The sequence below is a fragment of the Euwallacea fornicatus genome, chromosome 36 (genome assembly GCF_040115645.1).
Source record: "Euwallacea fornicatus isolate EFF26 chromosome 36, ASM4011564v1, whole genome shotgun sequence".
NCBI lineage: Eukaryota > Metazoa > Arthropoda > Insecta > Coleoptera > Curculionidae > Euwallacea > Euwallacea fornicatus.
This window is the reverse complement of record NC_089576.1, coordinates 681,737-702,939: the sequence shown is the minus strand read 5'-3', so window position 1 is coordinate 702,939 and position 21,203 is coordinate 681,737. Positions and strand designations below refer to the sequence as shown.

The window sequence follows — 21,203 nt, the reverse complement described above, 5'->3', positions numbered from 1 at the left end:
CAAATGACTAGGGACAACCTATGAACCACTTGCAATTTAAACATTTAATTCGAATTAAACCAACTGGAAATTGCAAACATTACTACCAATAGTTATCCAGACATTGTTACGATAAGCATCTGTCTTACAATTGAATGAAAATTTTTTGTTAAAGAAATACCTGCTGAGTGGTTAATTGCTGAGGGTAGGCAGCTCAACATACACCAATCGCTACCGTTGCTATTTTTCTGGATTATTCAAAAAAATATGAAGAATTTAACGCCGAGAATAAAGACGAACATTTTGAATAATTAAACACTTAAAATATTCTTCATTTGGAGGGGCATAAAATGCTCCAACAATTCTTGCATTTGGAAATCTAAAATAGAATTTGAGAAATAGCTCTTTGAGGGTCAATGAATTGCAGGTGTATCTTCAATTAAAAAAAAAAAAAAAAGGGTTTTCTGTTATATTAAATGCGTAATTTAATTGAATATTCGCCAATACAAATTAAAAGGAGCTTAATAACTACCTATCTAGTAATAATACGACTTATAATTACCACAAATTGAGTTGGTACAAGAACTTTTTGAATTATTCAAGGAAACTATAAATAATTGTGATGGCAAACTAAGCATTTAAGTGTGGGGATAGATTTAGGAATAGTTTATTTAAATTCATTATTAAAATTATGTCCTAACTACGTTATTACATAGGCATATAACGATTACACTAATACCTATTGTTTAAAGTTGCGCATTGTTTAACTTACTCATATAATATGATATTTCATGTATTAGCAGGTGATGCTAGAATTATTGAGAATAAATTACTTTCACTTTGAGAAGAGATTGCTATTCGAAAACTAAACTATTATCCCGCTCAAAAACAACGACCTTTGCTGAGGACACATTACACCAAAAATAATTTCACTTCTTCAATTAAATCTATACCATAATACTTGGTGAAATATCTTAACCTAATGACTGGTTTCATTTGCTTAACGGCGTATGGTACCCCTCGCTATACTTTCATTATTTTTCGTATTGAAGCTCACACGGGGGTTCCAAAATCGGGATCCCCGACCCCATCCACGTTTAAAGAATTCGCATTATAAACGTACCGCGCTAGTAGTTTTTCTTTCTTTTGATCTTGATCCATGGCCTTAAGGTTCTCATTGGGACACAAACGCAGAGCCTTACTCACCCTTAAATTCTGACCGTGCAATGAAAAATACTTCTTCGAAGTGGTTAGATTTGCCGATTTGAAAATTGGAGTTTGGTCAAAGTGAGTTTTAGTCAGAATATCTGAAATAATGCTGTGAACTTGTTCCTCAAATTGCGGACTAACTATGTTGTTGGATGGTTTGCGATACTCTTCAAGATTCTGTGAGGTTTGAGGGGGTGAATTCACACTGACCCTAGGGTGTTCTATCGGGAACAGCTGAACGTCCTCCCCTAATTCGCTGGCGGTAGTGGATACATCAGAATATCCTTGTTTGTTAAATATGCTCTGAATGGTTTTCACTCCAATGTACTTTTTCCTGACTTTTTTTTGCTTTTTGTAACTCTTGTTAAGTTTTCTTAAAGGCGAACTTCCATCGCTTTCGTCAGAATTCAACAAACTTTCATCACTTTTGGCTTGAACTAAAGATTCACTAGACACATATATTTTAGGTTTTTCCGGTAGATCATTAACGCCCTCAATTTCAATTATATTGTTCTCATAACTGAAAGCCAATTTAGAGCCTGTAGCGTCGATTTGCAAATTTTTAGGCGAATGAGAATCATTAGAAGCAATATCTGTAGATAAAATTTCTGAGTCTACGTAAACATCGGTGCTAGTTTGCATGGGGGAAGACAAATTCTCCGAAATTAACGAATTTGCTGAACAGTTAAAGTTGCTTTCGACCGTTGAAAATACATCCACCTTCTTAAAATCTTCAAGCCTAATTATGTTGTTTGTGGCATTATCGAGTAGGATCAATTCGCTGCTATCTATGTTGGATAAATCCGATGAAAATTTTGTAATGTTGTCGGGAAAATCGTTGTTATTACAGGTGGTTAGTTCGAACGTTGAATTGGTATTGGAGTCTTGGACATTAGTGACTGCAGTTGAATATAAAATATTCCCATTATCTCTATCATGCGCCACATCTATCACTTCATGACTATTTCTGCGGCTTGAGGAGGACAATCTGAAATGTTCATTATTTTGTTTTTTAGACAATGATGTAGAGTTCGTTATGTGCTCATGCAGCAACTATCAAGTAAAACAATTTATAAGAAAATAAAAAATTGCTGCCAATATGAGTGGAGGTGCCAAAGATGATGTGTTGAGGTTTCACCTAAACAAAATTAAATAAATACATAATTTAGGTATTCGAACTCACCTAAAGCAGCTCTTTTGTGGGTATGTGATGGGATTGAAATTTGAAAGACCCAGATGATTTTGCTAGCTTCGTTCAAAGAAGTTTAATAATTTAAGCTACTGAATTGCACATCGCTCGAATCGTGGCAATAGACGTTTTATTTAATCAAACATCATCAGTCCATTATGAACATTACTCGGGACTTCGTTTACAAGTTTACTCCAAAAATGTATCCGATGCGTAGGAACGGAGACTTGAAAGTAACCAGATTGCAGATAAAAGATATACAGGGTGTATCAAAAATAAGTACATTAATTTTAATTGGTGGTAAAACTTCTTCAGGGTAACAACTTTCTTTAATAGGTTTTTTTTCGATCACTCCTAGTTATCAAGAAAAAATTTAAATTAATTTGGAACAACATTCACTACCCCGCACTGACCAATTCAACTGCAAACATGAAAAACAACTGCTAAAAAGGTTCGAATGCTTTTGTACTTACACCGGATTCTTACCGTCTGAAATATGTTGATATATATACATTTTTTAACTGTAGTACAATATTTACTTATATAATTTCCCCAAAATGTAAAATCACATCAAAACAATAAAACTGCGTTCATTAGGAATTTAACAATTTAAATAATTGTGTGAGTAGATCCTGGGAATTGCAGCAGCGTTTTCATTAAAAGCGCCATATGCCAAAATCATATCGGTGTATTCACTGTTTGAAATATAACCATTTTTAATAGATTTAAATTGCTTTATTTGTCGAAACACTGAGTGTAAACAATAACCGGCCGCGATACAAAATAAATTTGATATGTTAACGAAGTTACGTGTAGCAGCAGTTCAATCTCTGACTAATATTTGGAAAATAGCTTTAATTTTACAACAAAAACCATTGGCGCATCACGAATTTTAAAAAGGAAAACGTAAAAATAAAAACGTGGTACCTAGGAAAAATTTGCCCTTAACAAAATCTCTCACTGGTTTAAATGAATGTATTTATTTCGAATACAACCTGTATAAATCCTAGATAGTCGGGAGTAGAGTCGATTCAATCAAGTCAAATAATTCGTAAGTCCTGTTACAAGTCATCAAGTTAATATAAAATGTATATTGGAACGTTTTTAACGTTCCCGTTATATCTTACCTGTTCACAGCAAAGATAAGGTCAAGGGCAATTGAGAACAAAAAGCCATGCATAATCAATATATATTTACCTGAATAAAATAAACTGCAAAGATCTAACTTTAACAAAAAAAACTACTAATTATTGCACTTACAATAAAAATGGAATCATTGCGATCACATATAGGAAACTTTGATTTAGGCATTGTTCATAACACATGCATATAATAATACTTACAGGTGTGTCACAAGAATATTTTTTCATTAAAAACTACTTCATGTAATGTAAAGTTGAAGCACCTTATATTCTCATTCTCATCTTCACCTAACAAAACAAACCCAAGAGACACCCCTGGATTTTGTTTATATTTTAGATACATCCCGTATATGTCAACATTCTAAACTAAATTAGAGACTTGCATTTGCTCCGGAAATGAAGTGAAAAATATTCTTGTGTTTACAGCCAAAACAACTTCCTCACCTGCTGACTGAATTTGAATCCGGAGTACGCGGAGCAGTGGGCGTGTTTACAACATCCCCGGAACATTTCACTAGACTAGACTTATTATTGTCTGAATCTCCCACTTCCTCGTTAAAGAACCTACAGAAAAACACTTATCATCTCAATTTCTTATTACTTGAACTAACCTGAAATTCAAGCCGTCTTCTTCTAAAGAATTATCACTGTCGTCCGCAGCGATATACTGAACCTGCAGTACACAATCCCCTGATTGTTGCTGTAGTATGGAAACGGCCTCTTTATGGCAGGAATTTCTCAAATCTATGTCATTTACGTATAAAATAGCGTCCCCTATGTAGAGTTGCTCGGAAGTGGCCGCAGGACCATTTGGTTCTAGTTCAGAAATTAAGATAGGGACTCCGTGCTCTCGACCACCCTTGAAAATAACAATAAATAATAATCGGGATGCTTTATTTTACGGAAATAATTTTAAAATGAAGGCCTTTGTAGTCTAATTTACACACCAGGGGCGTGTGAACTACTGAGAAATTGTATCAATTTAATACAAAAACAGCCTTTATATTAATAAAGAAAATGATAATCTATAGTTGATATTTTTTTAAATAGCCACCACCACTTACCCTTACTATCTTTTCTGTAATTATGCAATTGTTTGTAATGTTGGTTGCCTAAAGCGGAATTTTTGTAATGTTGGTTGCCTAAAGCGCAATTTTTGTTTCGCTTTGCACCGTTATTTGCGATAAGTTAGAGTAAGGCCGGCAGCTCAATTATATAGGAACATGTGAGAGTGAGAATTTTGATTGATCAACATCAATTGGTGAGGTAAAAATTGCTAATTTCATTGGGCCAAATGTTGGTTCCAATCCTCACATATTTCTATAAAATTTAGAACCTAAGATTTTACAGGACTATGTGAGAATGAAATTGGTCGTCCAATGAGACTAGGCAATTCAATTTTTTGACCGAGCAGCGCAGTCAAAAACTGTATTCTCATTCTCACATGTTCCTGTTGAAGAGGGCCCCAAATGTTTCAGGTGTCATTTTAAATGTTTGCGTTTACTATCTATGGTTGGAGATTCATTTGAACGGCCAGATTTCTGCGTACAAATTTTAAACTTGGTGCTTTCTAGAAATTCGTTGGTATAGAACCTATAGGTGTTTAGCAAGAACTTTCCAAAATATTGCCTATTCAAACAAGGTCTGGTAGGGGCGGCATTGGGATGTCATAATATTTTTCAACATTTTCTCTTGTAGGATGTAGTAAATCTGGTTTTAACTTACCGTAATGCTAATTCCCAACCCCTGATCCACCTTCCTCTTAACTACGACTACTCTAATGTCCCCGAAATGCCCTGGACCGTTACTAGACTCTGGAATAGACTTTTGACATTTGTCATGGTTGCTATTCCAAGTGCTGTTCCGTCTGCAAGCCCTAACTACGGTTTTGTGTCTCTGCAGCAATATTTCCGACTCTAGCTGACTCCACAGTTTGTTCCTCACGTCACCGCGCATTTCCTTACCTAAAACAACTATTAAAAACATTCAAATAGAGGTTTTTATAAATCACCAAGTAGCTGCAGCTGCTGTATTCGTCCAGCCAACTCTTTGTCCAAATACTTTGCTGCTAACTTAGCCCCATAAACTTCCGCAGTCAAAGCCAAAATATCGTTTCTGAGCGCCATATTTTCCCCCAAAAGCTGAGCATTCTCCACCTTAGCTCGAACCGGCTCCAAAACCCCAGGACTAAATTTAATGTCTGCTTCATTCTCCTTGGCGCCAGTGCTCACTAAAGCAAAATTGCCAACAAATTCGGACACATTTAGTCAATTTCCGTATTTACTGGCTCTTCTCAACCTCAAAGGGCTCTGCTTGATTTCCGCCTCCAATCTCCGTTTAATGGCAGTTACGTCAGGCTTGAAATGCTGATCCAATTTCTTGTTGCCCAAACTGTCGGGCAGCTGAGACAGCTGTGAGGAATGCAGCTGCAGCAACAAGTTGTGAAGTTCGTTTTCTAGGAGTTGCTTCTTTGATTTCGACTCGATAAGTTCGGCCCGAAGATGTATCAATTCAGCCTAAATCAGAAAAATAAAGTTTTGTGTAAGTGTTATTTGCTCTTTGGAACATTCCTGGAAATGAACACCGGCAGCACAATAAATCTAAGATTTACTTGCACTTAAAACTTTAATGTTCGTTCAATATTTGTTTACAGATAATCGCATTTGTAAGAGGCTTTATCTTGGAATTCCCACGTCTGTAAAGCACCAGAAATTTATGGGTTTGTTTGCGACTGAATGTGGAAAATTGTATATTTCATCTTGGGGGAACGAGGTTCGGAATTGGGTATATCGGTAAAAAAAAAACAGCCTTTCCAGATTTAATATCCTCAATAATAGACACTCTAAATGTATTTTTACAGCGGTTTTTGGCTGAGAAGTCCGCCTGAAGTGTTGTCACATGTTAAAAAAAAAACTAACTAAATCGCAGACATAAAAAATATCACATACCAAGAAAAAAGTTGCAAACGCTTTAATGGGTCTGGCTTGATGGTATCCAGATTTGCAAGTTGAAATAAATATGACGAAACATTTAAGAGGTCTCAAAGATTGCGGACTTCCAGTACATAGAGATATTTTTGTGGTATATAGAACTAAAAAATAATTACTGAAATTAGAGAAAATTACAGGAAAAGAAATAAATAAGGTTCGAAATATGTAAGTGCACCCTCTACGCCAATGAATTTCAGAGGACAATTACCTAAGTACTGAAAAACAAACGGTAAAATTTGCACTAAATTGGACTAGAAACAGTGGCGGGGTGGAGCAGCATTAACACAATTAACAGATCTTAAGGGGATTTTAGAAAATTCTAATGAGGCAAACAGACCTTTTACGCCAGTAAACTTCAGGAAGGGTAAACGTTACAATCTGCAGCATCATTCGACACAAAAAACAGTGGCGTATCAGATCCACAGCCAATGCTGTTACATTTCGTTTAATAATTATAAAAGCTTGTTTTTTAGATTAGATTTCGGCATAAGGGTTTTACCTTTAAATTTTAAGACACAAAATTATGGAAAAAAAGTACTAATTTCTAGATAAATTCATATTTGTCACTTCCTGCGACATTGCTATTACCTACACGTGAAACGATTCCTATTTTATTCAACATCCAAGCGAACCAACGCTAAAACCCATTAGTTATATCCATATCTATGCAGAGATGACTTCCGCGTATTGTTTGTAGCACACACACCAGTATCTTATAGGACCATCTTATCGATGGATGTGGCGCCAAACGGGCACTACAAATGATGCCACCCAATTGGAATAATGCGAGGCGTTCAGTTGGTTCTGCCTCCTCGATAAAAGACAATACAACGCTCATAAAATCGAAATTTTATCAAAATCACTTTACAGTAATTAGGGGAGCAGACATTTTCAGGGTCACATGTCCATCAAACTTTTGGTCAAATACATAACAGTAACAAACTCGCGCCTGTTCCACGTGTCGCAAGTTCTCGGTTCTAACTGGGAGATGTTAATAGTTTTTTAGTTTCATTGCTGAATTGCAATGCCTACAGTGAACATTAAACCATTCAATGATGATTAGTGAACTCGTGTTATTAGTGTTGGTGTGGAGAGCAGATAGTGCTTTTGGGGTTCCATCTAAAGTGTTGACTGTGCATGAAGCCACCGAAAGGTTTCAGAATTCCGTACAGCAACAGGTGAACTTTAAATTTATCTAGATAGAAAATGTGCGAATTTTGCTCTTTGTAGAATTTCCAATCTGTTTTAATATCCATTGAGGACAGATTAAGAAACCTGGACAACATTTACTCGATGCAATTATCCGACACGTTAGAGGTCAAGCTGGATCAATACCACAGAAAATTGGAAACTTTGGACACGAAAATCATCAGACTGGAGTCGCTGGTGATGCTGAATTTGGATAAGATCTCCGAAAACATCAGCACCAAAGACTACAAAGATGATTTAACTCGGACGCAATTGTCTCGAAGACTGGAAAATGTCTACGAAGGTCTCGGCCACAAAATCAGTTACATGGAGAGAAAATTCGAGCTTTCAATTGACAAATTACAGGTTTAAAGGCACCCATAAAAACCCCTGATTTTTCCTATTAATTGAATTCCTATAGAGTAAGGCTGACGCGACGTTGCAGCGCTTGGAGAGAATGGAAGACGATATGGCGCAAAGACACGGAGATATTGAGGCAGAATTATCTGAAAACTTGTTAAGTTTCGAAGAGTACAAGACTTCTACCACCCTAATTGCTGAAAACGCATTGATGGGCATAGCGAATACTTTAAAAGTGAGTCGTAAACGGGTAACAGAAATCAGTTATTAATAGGCAAATTAAAGGTAACAATAGCTCAAAATATAACCAAGACAATTCAAGATTTAAACCGCACTGTACAACAGCGTCTCGACTTGATTAATAGAGGAGTTTTGGAAGTTTTCAACGAGACTCGTCAAGTAAAAGAAAAAACCGACTCTATGAAAACGGATTTGGAACAAGATCTAAACTCCTATGCGAATAAGGTGCTTCGCAGGAAAAGAAATTAGAGGTAACTAACCAAACTCCATAATTCTCATCCCTTTTAGGTTTCAGACTTAAATATGGACATATGGAAACGAAGCAGTGGGGTCGAGAACAAGATCAAGAACATTGAAGTTGTGACTAACGCTTCAAGAATTGAATCCCAAAACGGCGTAAGGGCTTTAATGCTGCAAATCGGAAAAACTTCTAAAGGATCGTCTCCAGGTCTTTCAAATAATGGTTAAATACGCCTATAAAGTTTGACCATAAAATGCCTCACTACTCTACATATTTTAGATAAAACATCCGTTGAATCCTTAAAGAAAGCCCTCAATCTAAGCTTGGAGAAGATAATCTCGAACCAAGAATTATTCCTAGAAAGCTGCCACCGAGTGCAAATGGATGAATCTCAGATTGAATCTGAAATAAGTACCTTACTAGGGAAACTCATTGATTTGCTCGATGTACAGTGAGTGTGTTCTGTAAAGTTCGAAGAGGAAATAGCTTGATTTTTCCATTATAGATTAGCAATAGCAATTAAGGATTTAAAGGCAATAGAAAAATCGCTAAAATCTCACGATTCAAGGGTGAATAGAAATTTGAATCAGGCCATTACAAACATTATATCGCTCTTTGAAAAAATAACGAAGCAGAGCAGGGACGCCGGAGCTACGTTGGAGGATATTAAATTGTCAGTAAATTCCTTATTTACATTTGTGCAAGATGTATTACCTCCAGGGGGAGAATCTCATGTAACGGAGGTAAGTCCCGATTTTCATTATACCACTTTATTTAAGTTTGTAATAATTTCAGAAAATGCTCTCAGATATATTGCACAATATGAGTCTCTTCAGTATACAAAATGCAGAAAATACATCCACAGAAGTGGCGAACTTATTATCCTCCAAGCAAAAGCTTTCAGAAGTATTAAAAAACATATTCAATGAGAAATTTGAAATTTTCATAAACCAAACCCAACACATATTAGAACGAGGCAACAATGCAGTGCTAAAGACATTAAAAATGAATTGTAGCAATAATACAGAGACAGAAACAAATCTTGTGAGAACATATAGTACCAACTTAACTCTCAATCAGTTAGACATGTGCTCTCAAAACTATGGAGATTTAATTGATGTTAGAGCTGGCTTTTCTTGCAGTAACAAAACTGCAAATAGAACATATTCTGAGGAAATTCAGATGGAAGCAGATTTAAACAAGACAATTTTGGCTATTTTTGGAAAACCCCACGCTACAATTAAGGTGCCAAAAAAGGACAAATTGTGTCCTCCTGCAAGGGCGAGTATGATTGATACGAGATATGCAGGCAGCAATTGCACAACAAAGAAGGGTGCGAAGAAAACTAATTCAAAACATGGACGTAATAATTATAAACCTAAAATAAATGTAAAATTTGAAGAAAACTCGGAATCCACAACTGATATGTATGGAGTGAAAATCGATGAAATGGACGTAACTACTGAAGTTGATTCTATGATTATAACTTCAACACTTATAGCTGAAGTGGAATCTTCAACTCACAAAGGAAGAGAAGATTAGAGCAATACATATGTAATGTCAAATAATCAATAGATATACCTAATTCAAATGAAAATTTTAAAACGTGGTTTTATTTAACGTCTAATATCAGTGCATGCCTGTCACTTGAGTGTTTACTTACCTCCAGTTTAGCACTGTTCTGAAAAATTGTCTGGGCCTTATGGGAAAGTTGTGCAAAACAAGATCCCAGAGTACAAAGCTTTTGCCTAGCATTGAATACAATACTTGGGTCATCTCCTTCAATTTCACCTAAAAATGAAAACATTTCTTCAATGCAAATTATTGTGAACAAATGTTATAGAAGAAGAAGAATTAAAACTTTCAAATACATATTGAGCTACTCATACTATTTTTCTAACAACTCTTTTATATCCCTTTGTTAGTCACCTCTCAACTCTCAATAAGTTGAGTTAACCCACATGCAAGTTATCCATTTAGAGTGGTGAAGGATTGTCGCAAAAAGGGGTTTTTGTTCTTCTCAAGGAATATCTTTTGGCCACTGTGGTCCCATAAGAAGTGGAATTGCAAACCAGAGGAGATAGAAATACTTAGGAGGAACGGCCCACTTTAGCATCATTCAGAAGATGTTGGATATAATAGGCAGTTTATGGGAGGAGGAAGTTAATGATAACTATCAATCCCAGGAAAACAGTAATTGTTCCGTTGCATAAACACATATTGAAACAAAGCATGAGTGTTAAAGACATAAACATTTGATGCATTGGATTCTACCATTCACAAACATAATAAAGCCAATAATTCAATTTCTCCTGAAGACAGGATAAGGGGCAGTCAGTATTTTACTGACAGGTTATCTATATGATTATTCTCTACATAAAATATTTCTTGGGTATTGCTCTGAATAACAAAGGTAAAGAGAACCATTCTCATACTAGCTATAGAATTCCCAATTTTCTTCCACTACCTATGTTTCTTCTAGAAAGTGACACTAGAAAGAAGACATATAAACTCAAGCAAGTGGCATTACAAAATCCAAAATTATTCAGCACCAAGAATAATGAAGCTCTTTGGGATATTCAGAACCATGGAGTTTTACATATGATCTCTCACCTTATGACAACAGAACACTCAGCAAACTCTATATAGCCCTTCTCCTTACTCAGGCAAGACTGGAGGTTATAGAGTGTAGAATTCATGTTAAAACTGCAACAAAGAGACTCTACCTGGTATATAAATGGCTCTTCAAAACCTTTAATAGCCCAGGACTGGGAGTATATTTGGAAATAAATGGGTCCAGCATAGCAGAAAGTAAAGGCCACAGTATTCTAAGCTATAATACATGCAATAGTAATGTATGAGATGAAAAGATTATTTGAAAACATCAGTGAATTAGAATCTGCTCCAAGATCACTGATGGGCACCTCCATATCTTTGCATTTTAATTCCAAAATGGTTTGGAAATGTTGCATGACCCCAAACCCTTTGGGTTAGCATAATCAAGTCATCTAGGACTTAAGTATGAATATAATGAGGTCCCTATCATCTTTACCAGAACTTCAACCTGTTAAGGCATGACAAGTAAGATTGTCCTACATTGAGTGAGCCGCAACATTTAGATAGCAGATGAACCAGTCCATCCAATTCAATACCACGTAATATAAACAATACAACTGAGGTGTTAATGGTTTAAATTTTGTAAAATATATATATTTCTTTGAGAACAACTCAAGTAATTCTTCTCTATAGAGTAAATTACATTAAGAAACACCATAAAACTGGATCTTACCTAGGGCCAAATCCAGGTCCACAAACGCTTTATCAAATTCCTTTTCCAGTATATCTAGCCATCTAAACCCCACACTTGCCATATTCTTGGAATATGGAATAACGTATGTTGGGATTCAAGATTAAAACGATCCAGGAAACATAAACTCAATTGGAATTTCCAGTTTTTTAACTTTAAAATATGTGTTCACTGACGTTCCATTCAATAAGAAAAACCAGTTTATTTCCATGATCCATTAACTGCTAACGCTAAATTACCAATATTTTTACCATTATTGCCATTTGGCAAATTTGGTGACAGACAGGTCTGGAGTCTGGATGGCAAATGAGGTAATATGTCATTCAATTGACATTTCTTAGACTAAAAACTGGATACACGGCATCAATGCGGCTGCCATTTTTTTTCTTTGTTTTTTCTAGAGAGTGAAGCACGAATATTTAACTATTTGAATTAATAGTTTAAACAACAAAAGAGAATTTTTTCATACTTCCAGCTCAAGTTCAATATATTAGAAACAACTTAATTAATTAACATAGATAAATCAACTTACTCAAATTAGCGAATAAGCACTTACTAACCAAAGGGACTTTTGGACATGTTAAATTAGGCATATCCGCAAATTAACACCTGCCATTACTGACACTTCACTAACATAACCGCAAAACAGTTTCAACTCACACTAAATACACGTCTTTAAGATAAGATTAATTAATTTTAAGTATTTTCGATGTTTTAACTATGTGGTTTTTCGTGATTTCAACTGAGAAAAAAATGAATTGATATGACTCCAAAAAAGAAGTTCAGAATCGCCTTCATTCACCCCGATTTAGGGATTGGAGGTGCCGAAAGGCTAGTCCTAGATGTTGCTGCAGCTTTCACTAAGCAAAACCATGAAGTCATCTTCATTACCAACCACTATGACCAAAGCCATTCCTTCGAGGACCTAAAAAATGGTGAATTTCCAGTGGAAGTCTATGGAGACTGGCTACCAAGGACTATATGTGGCAGATTTCAAGCACTATGTGCCTATCTTAGAATGATATACCTCATAGTATTTTATCTGGTATTTGGAAAAAATTCTCAATGGCCTGATTTGTACTTTGTGGATTTAATTCCTGTGGCAATGCCTTTCCTGAAATTTGCTAATAAGCATGTTATTTACTACTGCCATCACCCGGACTTACTTGCATCTCCACCTGGAGGTTGCCTGAAAAGGATCTATAGAAAACCCATTGATTGGTTGGAGTTTAAAGCCACCTCATTTGCTGACATTATATTGGTAAATAGTGCATACACTGCTTCAATATTCAGAGAAACATTCCCTCAAATTAAAAAACCTATACAAATTTTGTACCCAACAATTGCATATTCATATCTACAGACTGTCCAGAGAAGAAAACATTTTAAGCCAATTCAAGAAATTGTTCCTGAAATTGCTTGTAACAGAAAAGATTTAATTATATTCTTATCAGTGAACCGGTTCCATCCTGCAAAAAGATTGGAATTTGCAGTAACAGCAATGGAGATACTAAAATCTATGACATCAGCCTCAGAATGGGACAAAATCTATTGCATAATGGCAGGAGGGTATGACCCCATTAATAAAATGAATGCAGACACCTTCACCAAACTCTCAAATATGATTGGGAAAAAAAATTTAAGAAATAAAATATTCCTTTTAAAATCGCCATCTGAAAGCATTAAAGTTGATCTACTTCATTCATGCACTGCCCTTCTTTACACTCCACTGAAGGAACATTTTGGTATTGTACCATTAGAAGCTATGCTATTGGGTAAGCCAGTTATTGCAATGAATAGTGGAGGACCTCGAGAAACTGTGAATCATGGCATCACAGGATATCTTTGTGAGTGCTCTTCTGAGAGCATGGCAGAATTTATGTATAGGATTGTTAAAGGAGATTCAAAAAATATGGGAGTGAAAGGAAGGGAGAGACTTGAAGAGAAATTTTCATATAGAAGTTTTGTGAGGAGTCTTGAGCAAGTTTTGAGGGATATTACGAACTTAAGTAAAAAAACTAATTGAGTTTGTTGTTTTAAGTGACTGTTATTTGTTAATTGTTAATAATAAATATAAGTAATATACAATAACTTTATTTTGTCCAGGATACTTTTGGTATATCAAAGTGCTCAGTAAGACTGTCTAAATGCTGGTTAAATTTCTCTACTCTTTCCTTGTGTGTCATTGAGGCTTTTTCCAGGATTCTTTTAGTTCGCTGCAAGAGATCATTTATGGCGAATGCAATAGAAAATTGTTACGACTTACCATTTTCTCTTGTTGCTCTAAAAAAGCCAATTCAGCTTTAGTTTTGGTACTCTGAGATTGTTGCGGCTTTGAGTCTGTTTGGCTGTTTTCCATGGATTTCACAACTTGTTCCAGAAGTTTCTTTTTAGTTTTCTTTTTTTTCTTTTTAATTCCTTTGTCCTTTTTGAGATTTAACTTCCCAATAGCTACGTGGGAGTAGGGATCATCACTGTCCATAGCGGCCAAGATGTTAATTTATTAAAGAAAGGTCACTGACGAAGGGTAGAGAATAATGAGTGGATGTGTCTTTTAAACGAAACGACAGGAAAAAATTAATTTTTAAAGAAATCTCTATTCAAACAGGAAACTATTCAGATGGTCTTACTTGTAAACAATAAAAAAAATCTTTGAAAAACTTTTTATTTTTATGTATGTGTCAAAGCTATTCTTAAGGGGCTTGTGTTTTCTCATTCTAAACCATACAGAAGACAAAGACAGCACATGAACTTGATGTTAAAAAAGGAAATCACTTGGGCAAATGTCACTGTCAACAAACGAGAGACAAGACAACTAATTGTTCTATTATTATTACCGATGTTTGTTTATTGTTTTTATCTCAAATTTTTTCTGAACTTCTTTGATAAATACGTATTAAGTAGAGCAACACAGTGGAAAAACGCAAAACTATGTTATTATTCAATTAACCAAATTATAGCATTAATCCTGGAATTGACCCCTTCCGTGTCAAAAGGATTAAATTAGTATTCTACAACACCAGAGGTAGGCACTTAATTTACTGCCTAAATACATATGTTGAAATTAAGTCGTTTAGTTACATCTCACGTTCAATTTACCCATCACATTGTGACCATATACTAAATCCTAATTTACTCAGCATAAGTTTAATTGCTCAGAATTCAAATGCATCACTGAGATATCACAGTAGTTCAAGCAAGTCTAGTTTAAAATAATACAATTTAATCCCAACAATTCTCACATTGCAGAAACTACTGTTCTTTAGTTCATCAAACTAGCAGTTAAGGAATGTGTCTACCATGCAGGTATGTACAGCATCATGCCGATAGCACTCGGAGACATATACAAAGCAATGCTGAACTACATCAATATTGAAAATTGGAAACATAGTAAATGGAAAATTATAGACAAAGACAAGTCAAGATAATGAAGAACGCACTCTAAGAGTCACTTTAAACATTCCTTTTTTGAATGTGCCATTATTACATATAAGCCATAATTAACAAGTACTTAGTTAACAATAGTATATTAACCAAAGTCAATAAGCAGTACAATTAGTATTGTACTATTCTGCTATTATATAAGTAAATAATTATGACTGAAGATGAGAAGGAAACCCTCTTGGCAAATAATTATTTGCCCTCGACTTTGTCAATAAGACCCAAAGTTAAAAAGGGAGTGCCTAGAGGTTCTAGATGGATATTTGGACCAACAACTCTTAGGAGATGTGTAGTTGCAGTGGTTGTTTTTAGTATAATTCTAATTATTTACTATTCACGGCAAACACAAGCACCATATCTCTCAAAGTAAGTATTAATTTAATGCAATAATCAACACTTGTTGAGCTCGAAATGTCTTTAGATTTATTAAATCAAATAAACGTCCAGAACCCAACATAAGATGTGGGATTGTAAGTGGTCCTAGATTGGTACAAAACCATGATCACAGAACTGATGCTCAGCTAAAAAGTTACCCTAAAGCACTTGTTTTTGTTGAAACTATATATTCAAAATTGGGGAAAGATATTGCTGAACTACTTGTCCATACTAGAATTAAGTAAGTTTTTCTTGTAAAAATGACTGTTTTGGTTCTCTAACCAGGAAAGAAGCAATAGCAAGATTCTGTAATTATGGGTTGTTTGTAGGTATAAAATAGAAGTTACAGGCAAAAGTTTGCCTGTTCTAACCAATCTGGATAAAGGCCGTTATGGAGTTATTGTATTTGAAAATTACAACAAATATTTGCAAATGGACAATTGGAACAGAGAACTACTTGATAAGTATTGCAGGGAATATTCTGTTGGTATAATAGGTAAGCGTTGTAACTCCCTTGGAGTTTTGTATTATGTATTTTAACAAATAAATGTTTCATATTGGTATATTGAAAACACAAACAAATATCAAAACCTTTGTTTTTCTGATTTTTATTGCAGTTATTTTTCCATGTGTTTTTAAATTGACGCTATTTCTCATTAAATCAAATTATAAATTCAACAAAATTTAGCTAAGCCATAGAGGATTATCTGTATATCTATATTTAAACATACTTAACTGTGCATCTTTAGGGCCAATATTTACAAAATAATCTAACTTTAGATCAGCTGATTAGCCATTTTTACTAAACCAATTTACAGGTTTTATACCACCAGAAGATGAAACCTACGTCGGGTCTCAACTTAAAGGATTTCCACTCTTTATTCACACCAACTTAAAATTGCGTGACGCTGCCTTAAACGCAGCTTCTCAAATTTTGAGGCTCACCAGAGCAGGAGAAACTGCATGGGGTGAACTACCTGGAAGCGATTGGACAGTTTTTCAAGCCAACCATTCAACATATGAACCGTTGGAATGGGCACACAGGAATGATTTCTATCAAATTAATGAAAGTAAGTTTTGTGGTTGAACCAAAAACTCATTTTCTTATATACGGTAACTTCAAAGTTGAGATAATTTTTCTTCAATTAGTCAATGAAGCTTAAAAAAAGCTAAAAGAGAAGTGGCAAAATTATTACACGGAAATTGATAGTTTTAAATTTTTTAAGTAAAATTTGAATATTCCTTTAATATTGATATTTGCCAAAGTGTCAAGGAAAAAATGCTTACTTTTTGATGCTTCAATGGTTGGTACAAGGATTTATCAAACTTTGGAATTATCCTATATAATAGAAAGTAGCTCACATGAGTATTGATTGGAGAATTGGAGGGATTCTGAGGACGTTACAAGTGGCACTTATTATAAATTAGGCTGTAATCACTTATCTATGCGTGTTATTGATCCGAATTTAACTTACAAATTTGTTCTGCTTTTCGACCTATTTCCAATATCCCAATAGAGAGTACTCTTGGTTTTGAACCACATTCTACAGCCTGAACACTTATATTAGGCGGTGTAAGAAATCCTCTACCAACCGTAATCCAAGATCACGGTCTTTTTGACAACATCCAAAGAGTAATTTTCGGCTACGGCTTAAAATTCTGGTTGCACAAACTATTGTTCCTGGACAGTCTCAGTTATCTCAGTCACGGACAGCTCAGTTTATCGTTGGATCGTTCCATTTTGGTAGATGTAGATGACATATTCGTGGGGGAAATTGGCACTAGAATGAGACCCGATGATGTAGAGGCTTTAATAAGCGCGCAAGAAAGGTACCTTATGTTCTCATCAAAGTTCTTTTGACTAAAACAGAGATTTGCTAGGTTGGCTGCAATGGTGCCGGGTTTTAAGTTTAATTTGGGATTTTCCGGGAAATATTATCACCACGGAAACAGTGAAGAAGACGAAGGTGATGATCTGTTATTGCAAAACGTCGAGAAGTTTATGTGGTTCTCGCATATGTGGAATCACCAACAACCCCATTTGTACGATAACCTAACAGTGCTTATGGATGATATGGTTCTCAATAAGAATTTCGCCAAACAATATGGTTGGTATTTGTGCATTTTATGAACCGAATTTTCTTATGAAAAAACTTCAGGAATTCCTGTGGATTCTGGATATTCAGTTTCTCCGCATCATTCAGGGGTATATCCGGTTCATGACCTTTTATACATAGCATGGAAAAAAGTGTGGAATATTAGAGTTACATCAACTGAAGAATACCCCCATTTAAGACCTGCTAGGTAAGCCTTTGTTTTGTTTTGAAGAGAAACTAACACATTTTTTATTTTAGGTTACGAAGAGGTTTTATACACAGAAATATAATGGTAATGCCTAGACAAACGTGCGGCCTTTTCACTCACACGATGTTCATAGATAAATATCCTGGGGGACGCGAGAAATTGGACGAATCAATTCAGGGAGGGGAATTATTTCAGTCAATAGTTTATAACCCCGTAAGTTCAGAAATGTTGTATTGAGATCATTAGTTCACATTTGATGACTTAGATTAACATCTTTATGACGCATATGTCCAACTATGGCAACGACAGATTGAGTCTTTATACCTTCGAGTCTGTGATTAAATTTGTTCAATGTTGGACTAACATCAGGTTGACATCTGCTCCTCCTTTGCAACTAGCAGAAAACTATTTCAAGCTTTATCCAGGAGAATCGGATCCAGTTTGGGGAGTACGTTTTTCATAAATATGTGAATTTATCTTAAGATGTAAACATTTCTTTTCGCAGAATCCATGCGACGATCAACGGCATCAGAAAATATGGTCTAAAACAAAGTCTTGCGATTCTTTACCGAAATTTTTGGTCATCGGCCCTCAAAAAACTGGAACTACCGCATTGTATTCTTTTCTTTCAATACATCCGGCGATTGCCAGCAATTTGCCTAGTCCCACCACGTTTGAAGAAATTCAATTTTTCAACGCGCACAATTACCTCAGGGGTCTAGATTGGTAATTTGTTTTTCTCACAATTTTTTTGGATTTTTATATTTTTTCCCCAGGTACATGAGCTTTTTCCCCAGCGACAGCAACTCATCAGCGCGTTATTATTTCGAAAAAAGTGCGACATATTTTGACGGGGAATTAGTGCCAAAGCGCGTTCACGCCTTGCTACCTCATGCAAGGTTAATAACTATCTTAATTTCACCTGCTAAAAGAGCGTACTCGTGGTACCAACATACAAAAGCTCACGGAGATATTGTCACCAACAATTACAGCTTCCACCAGGTCATCACTGCCAGTGATACTGCTCCGAAACCATTGAGGGATCTTAGGAACAGGTAGGTATGACGATGGGAAAAACAAACACTTATTGTTGTATCTAAAATTTATCTATTGAAAATATTTTTTTTCATTGTACAGAACACATACACCCGTAGCAAAAATTTTATTTCAGATGCCTAAATCCCGGTAAATACGCGCAGCACCTCGAACGATGGATGACGTTCTTCTCGCCACAATCAATTCACATTATCGACGGGGAACAATTAAAATCAAACCCTGTGGAGGTGATGAATGAGTTGCAGAAATTCTTGAAGATCACGCCTTTCTTCAATTATACTGATCATCTGCGGTAAGTTCGTTTGATGAACTTAACAATAGAATCATCTCTTTAATAGTAATTTACTTTTTGGACCTTAGATTCGACAAGAACAAAGGTTTTTTTTGCCAAGTGGTAAACGGTGACAGCACCAAGTGTTTGGGACGCAGTAAAGGTCGCCAATACCCGCCCATGGAGGAAAAATCGCTGAAGTATCTGCAGAGGTACTACTTGAGCCACAACACTGCGCTAGTAAAGCTTTTTAAGAAGAATGGCATTAGGATTATTCCCAAGTGGTTAAAGGAGGATCTCTCTGACCAGAACGATAGCGACAGTTAATGGCTTCTTAAAAAAAATCGGGAAGTGATATTCCACCATCTTCAACGGCCAACATTTTTTGTTGGTTAAGTGTTAATTTTTTTTCCAAACAAAATTCCAAGTTCCTCTTTCTTTTATAGAGTTTTCATACATGTGTTGAGCAGTTGCTTACATTGAAAACTTTTCTCAAGAATTCCGGCATTCTTGCCCGTTTTTTTTTTTATTTACTGTTATCCTAAACCCCCGGTGAATAGATGTGTATTTATAAATACATCTTAATATTAGCTCCTCTTGATAATCAAATCACCTGTAACGGGACTCCAACGATCTTAGTGTTCAAATAAAGTTAACATTGAATGTCTGTTTATTCTCATAATGTACAAACACGAGACGTAAGTCCTGCTACAAATCGTTACAATAGTATATCTCATAAATGTTGTATAGTGTTAATAAATGTGTAGAGGTAATACAATAGTTGAACATACTTAAAACCGGGAGTTGCAGTAGTGATCACATGAAACGCCTAAAAAAAACTTTGTCACATACGACTTTAAAGGCCAAAATTCGATTAGGCACAGTGTGTTCGCATTTGAATGTAGTTCCTTCACATTTGTGACACTTTCATCAAAATTTTTAGACCCGGTGTAACTACTAACATAGATGTCTATGGTAAGTAGGTAAAATTGCGTTAAATTTATATTGAATGTTGTTGCGTTGAGACAGATACATTGCGCTATTAAATGTCGATTTAAGTCCCTACATGAAAATTCCTACTTTCTGTCTTTTAAAAATTTTATGGTTACTTCTTTTTTAGGCTTAATTCCGAAGAGTTAATAAATTCATTTTAACTACGTCCAGCAGTATACGTAAAATCACAGTGGTAAAAAAGTCTGAGGCAAAAACCACCATAAATACGTTAACTGTGTGTGTAGAAAAAATAATATTAAAAACATATCGTTATGACTGATATTAGCACCTTGAGCAGTTAATTAACTTTATGGTAATTTATGTATTTTTTAAGGTTTACAATATGGTAATAATTATTTGTATGTGTAAAAACTGTATTCAAGTATTATAAGTAAAAAAGTACCTGCTTTAACTTATGTATAATATCTAAAATGTTTAGTTCTTTAGTCAGATTTCAAGACAAACTCGTACCGTGAGATATACTTTACGTTTGACTGATACCTGAACATGATTTTACTCTTGTAGAAGCAATAGATTCAATAATATTTATTTTAGTACCTACCTACTTAGCTATTTTAAAATTGTTAACGTACTGATTTTGACAATAATAATTTTACCTAATAACTTTATTTAACTTACTGCAATACATCTCCTTTTATCAAAACCCATCAGTGTTTTATTTTTGCATACTCCACTGAAGCTTGAAAACCTTTATCCGGGTCCGCACTGTACCGGACAATTCTCACCAAACCATCATCTTGAAGTACCCTGTATTCTCCTTCAACTATGTCGCCATTTCTTCTTTGCTCGTGCCCTTGGGAGTTCCCAGTTTCAGAGTCTTCGACGCCGTAGTGGAAGAAATAGTCTGGTCTTGCCTGTGTAAATAAGTATAATGAAAAGAGAAGACATTGTGATTAT

At 35.3% G+C, this 21,203-nt stretch overlaps 6 protein-coding genes across 7 annotated transcripts in view; 3 read left to right on the top strand and 3 right to left on the bottom strand.

Annotated features, from left to right (window-relative positions):
• Window positions 1-459: 459 nt before the first annotated feature.
• Window positions 460-12,205, bottom strand: LOC136349011 (uncharacterized). Its single transcript, XM_066300264.1, has 8 exons — window positions 11,828-12,205; window positions 10,202-10,329; window positions 5,804-6,035; window positions 5,531-5,749; window positions 5,245-5,483; window positions 4,131-4,378; window positions 3,964-4,083; window positions 460-2,176 (listed from the first exon to the last, which is right to left on the bottom strand). Exons 1-8 carry the CDS (start codon window positions 11,907-11,909, stop codon window positions 1,033-1,035), a joined length of 2,412 nt encoding a protein of 803 aa, XP_066156361.1. The 5' UTR covers window positions 11,910-12,205; the 3' UTR covers window positions 460-1,032.
• Window positions 7,493-10,143, top strand: LOC136349013 (uncharacterized protein MCAP_0864-like). The gene is made up of 8 exons (XM_066300266.1): window positions 7,493-7,687; window positions 7,740-8,063; window positions 8,119-8,292; window positions 8,343-8,522; window positions 8,586-8,760; window positions 8,818-8,989; window positions 9,044-9,281; window positions 9,334-10,143. Exons 1-8 carry the CDS (start codon window positions 7,562-7,564, stop codon window positions 10,078-10,080), a joined length of 2,136 nt encoding a protein of 711 aa, XP_066156363.1. The 5' UTR covers window positions 7,493-7,561; the 3' UTR covers window positions 10,081-10,143.
• Window positions 12,206-12,253: 48 nt separating the features above from the next.
• Alg2 (alpha-1,3/1,6-mannosyltransferase Alg2) lies at window positions 12,254-13,948 on the top strand. Its single transcript, XM_066300270.1, has one exon. The coding sequence runs from the start codon at window positions 12,609-12,611 to the stop codon at window positions 13,869-13,871; it is 1,263 nt and encodes a 420-aa protein (XP_066156367.1). The 5' UTR covers window positions 12,254-12,608; the 3' UTR covers window positions 13,872-13,948.
• LOC136349026 (protein FAM32A) lies at window positions 13,873-14,496 on the bottom strand. Its single transcript, XM_066300290.1, has 2 exons — window positions 14,112-14,496; window positions 13,873-14,061 (listed from the first exon to the last, which is right to left on the bottom strand). The coding sequence occupies exons 1-2, from the start codon at window positions 14,325-14,327 to the stop codon at window positions 13,939-13,941; spliced, it is 339 nt and encodes a 112-aa protein (XP_066156387.1). The 5' UTR covers window positions 14,328-14,496; the 3' UTR covers window positions 13,873-13,938.
• A 162-nt stretch (window positions 14,497-14,658) lies between these two features.
• Window positions 14,659-20,949, top strand: sfl (N-deacetylase and N-sulfotransferase sfl). Its single transcript, XM_066300262.1, has 14 exons — window positions 14,659-14,870; window positions 15,095-15,652; window positions 15,708-15,902; window positions 15,991-16,157; window positions 16,480-16,731; window positions 17,230-17,491; window positions 17,543-17,769; window positions 17,821-17,965; window positions 18,016-18,178; window positions 18,231-18,413; window positions 18,471-18,691; window positions 18,742-19,020; window positions 19,137-19,313; window positions 19,382-20,949. Exons 2-14 carry the CDS (start codon window positions 15,441-15,443, stop codon window positions 19,617-19,619), a joined length of 2,721 nt encoding a protein of 906 aa, XP_066156359.1. The 5' UTR covers window positions 14,659-14,870; window positions 15,095-15,440; the 3' UTR covers window positions 19,620-20,949.
• Window positions 20,934-21,203, bottom strand: part of LOC136349024 (cuticle protein-like) — a 78,357-nt gene continuing 78,087 nt past the window's right edge. For both annotated transcript variants that reach the window (XM_066300288.1, XM_066300289.1), the window contains exon 3: window positions 20,934-21,160. In XM_066300288.1, coding sequence (XP_066156385.1) covers window positions 20,954-21,160 — 207 coding nt within the window. In that variant the 3' untranslated portion in view covers window positions 20,934-20,953. The remainder of the gene's footprint in view (window positions 21,161-21,203) is intronic.

Excerpts from the sequence above, each read along its gene's own strand:
- sfl (XM_066300262.1), top strand. The coding sequence starts at position 15,441 with ATGACTGAAGATGAGAAGGAAACCCTCTTGGCAAATAATTATTTGCCC. Across the intron at positions 19,021-19,136 it reads TTGAGGGATCTTAGGAACAG|ATGCCTAAATCCCGGTAAAT; the intron begins GTAGGTATGACG and ends ATTTTATTTCAG. Across the intron at positions 19,314-19,381 it reads AATTATACTGATCATCTGCG|ATTCGACAAGAACAAAGGTT; the intron begins GTAAGTTCGTTT and ends TTTGGACCTTAG.
- LOC136349013 (XM_066300266.1), top strand. The coding sequence starts at position 7,562 with ATGATGATTAGTGAACTCGTGTTATTAGTGTTGGTGTGGAGAGCAGAT. Across the intron at positions 8,064-8,118 it reads TTTCAATTGACAAATTACAG|AGTAAGGCTGACGCGACGTT; the intron begins GTTTAAAGGCAC and ends GAATTCCTATAG. Across the intron at positions 8,761-8,817 it reads TCCAGGTCTTTCAAATAATG|ATAAAACATCCGTTGAATCC; the intron begins GTTAAATACGCC and ends TACATATTTTAG.
- LOC136349011 (XM_066300264.1), bottom strand. The coding sequence starts at position 11,909 with ATGGCAAGTGTGGGGTTTAGATGGCTAGATATACTGGAAAAGGAATTT. Across the intron at positions 10,330-11,827 it reads GGACCTGGATTTGGCCCTAG|GTGAAATTGAAGGAGATGAC; the intron begins GTAAGATCCAGT and ends TTTCATTTTTAG. Across the intron at positions 2,177-3,963 it reads GATTCAAATTCAGTCAGCAG|ATTGTCCTCCTCAAGCCGCA; the intron begins GTGAGGAAGTTG and ends TGAACATTTCAG.
- Alg2 (XM_066300270.1), top strand. The coding sequence starts at position 12,609 with ATGACTCCAAAAAAGAAGTTCAGAATCGCCTTCATTCACCCCGATTTA.
- LOC136349026 (XM_066300290.1), bottom strand. The coding sequence starts at position 14,327 with ATGGACAGTGATGATCCCTACTCCCACGTAGCTATTGGGAAGTTAAAT. Across the intron at positions 14,062-14,111 it reads TAGAGCAACAAGAGAAAATG|CGAACTAAAAGAATCCTGGA; the intron begins GTAAGTCGTAAC and ends GATCTCTTGCAG.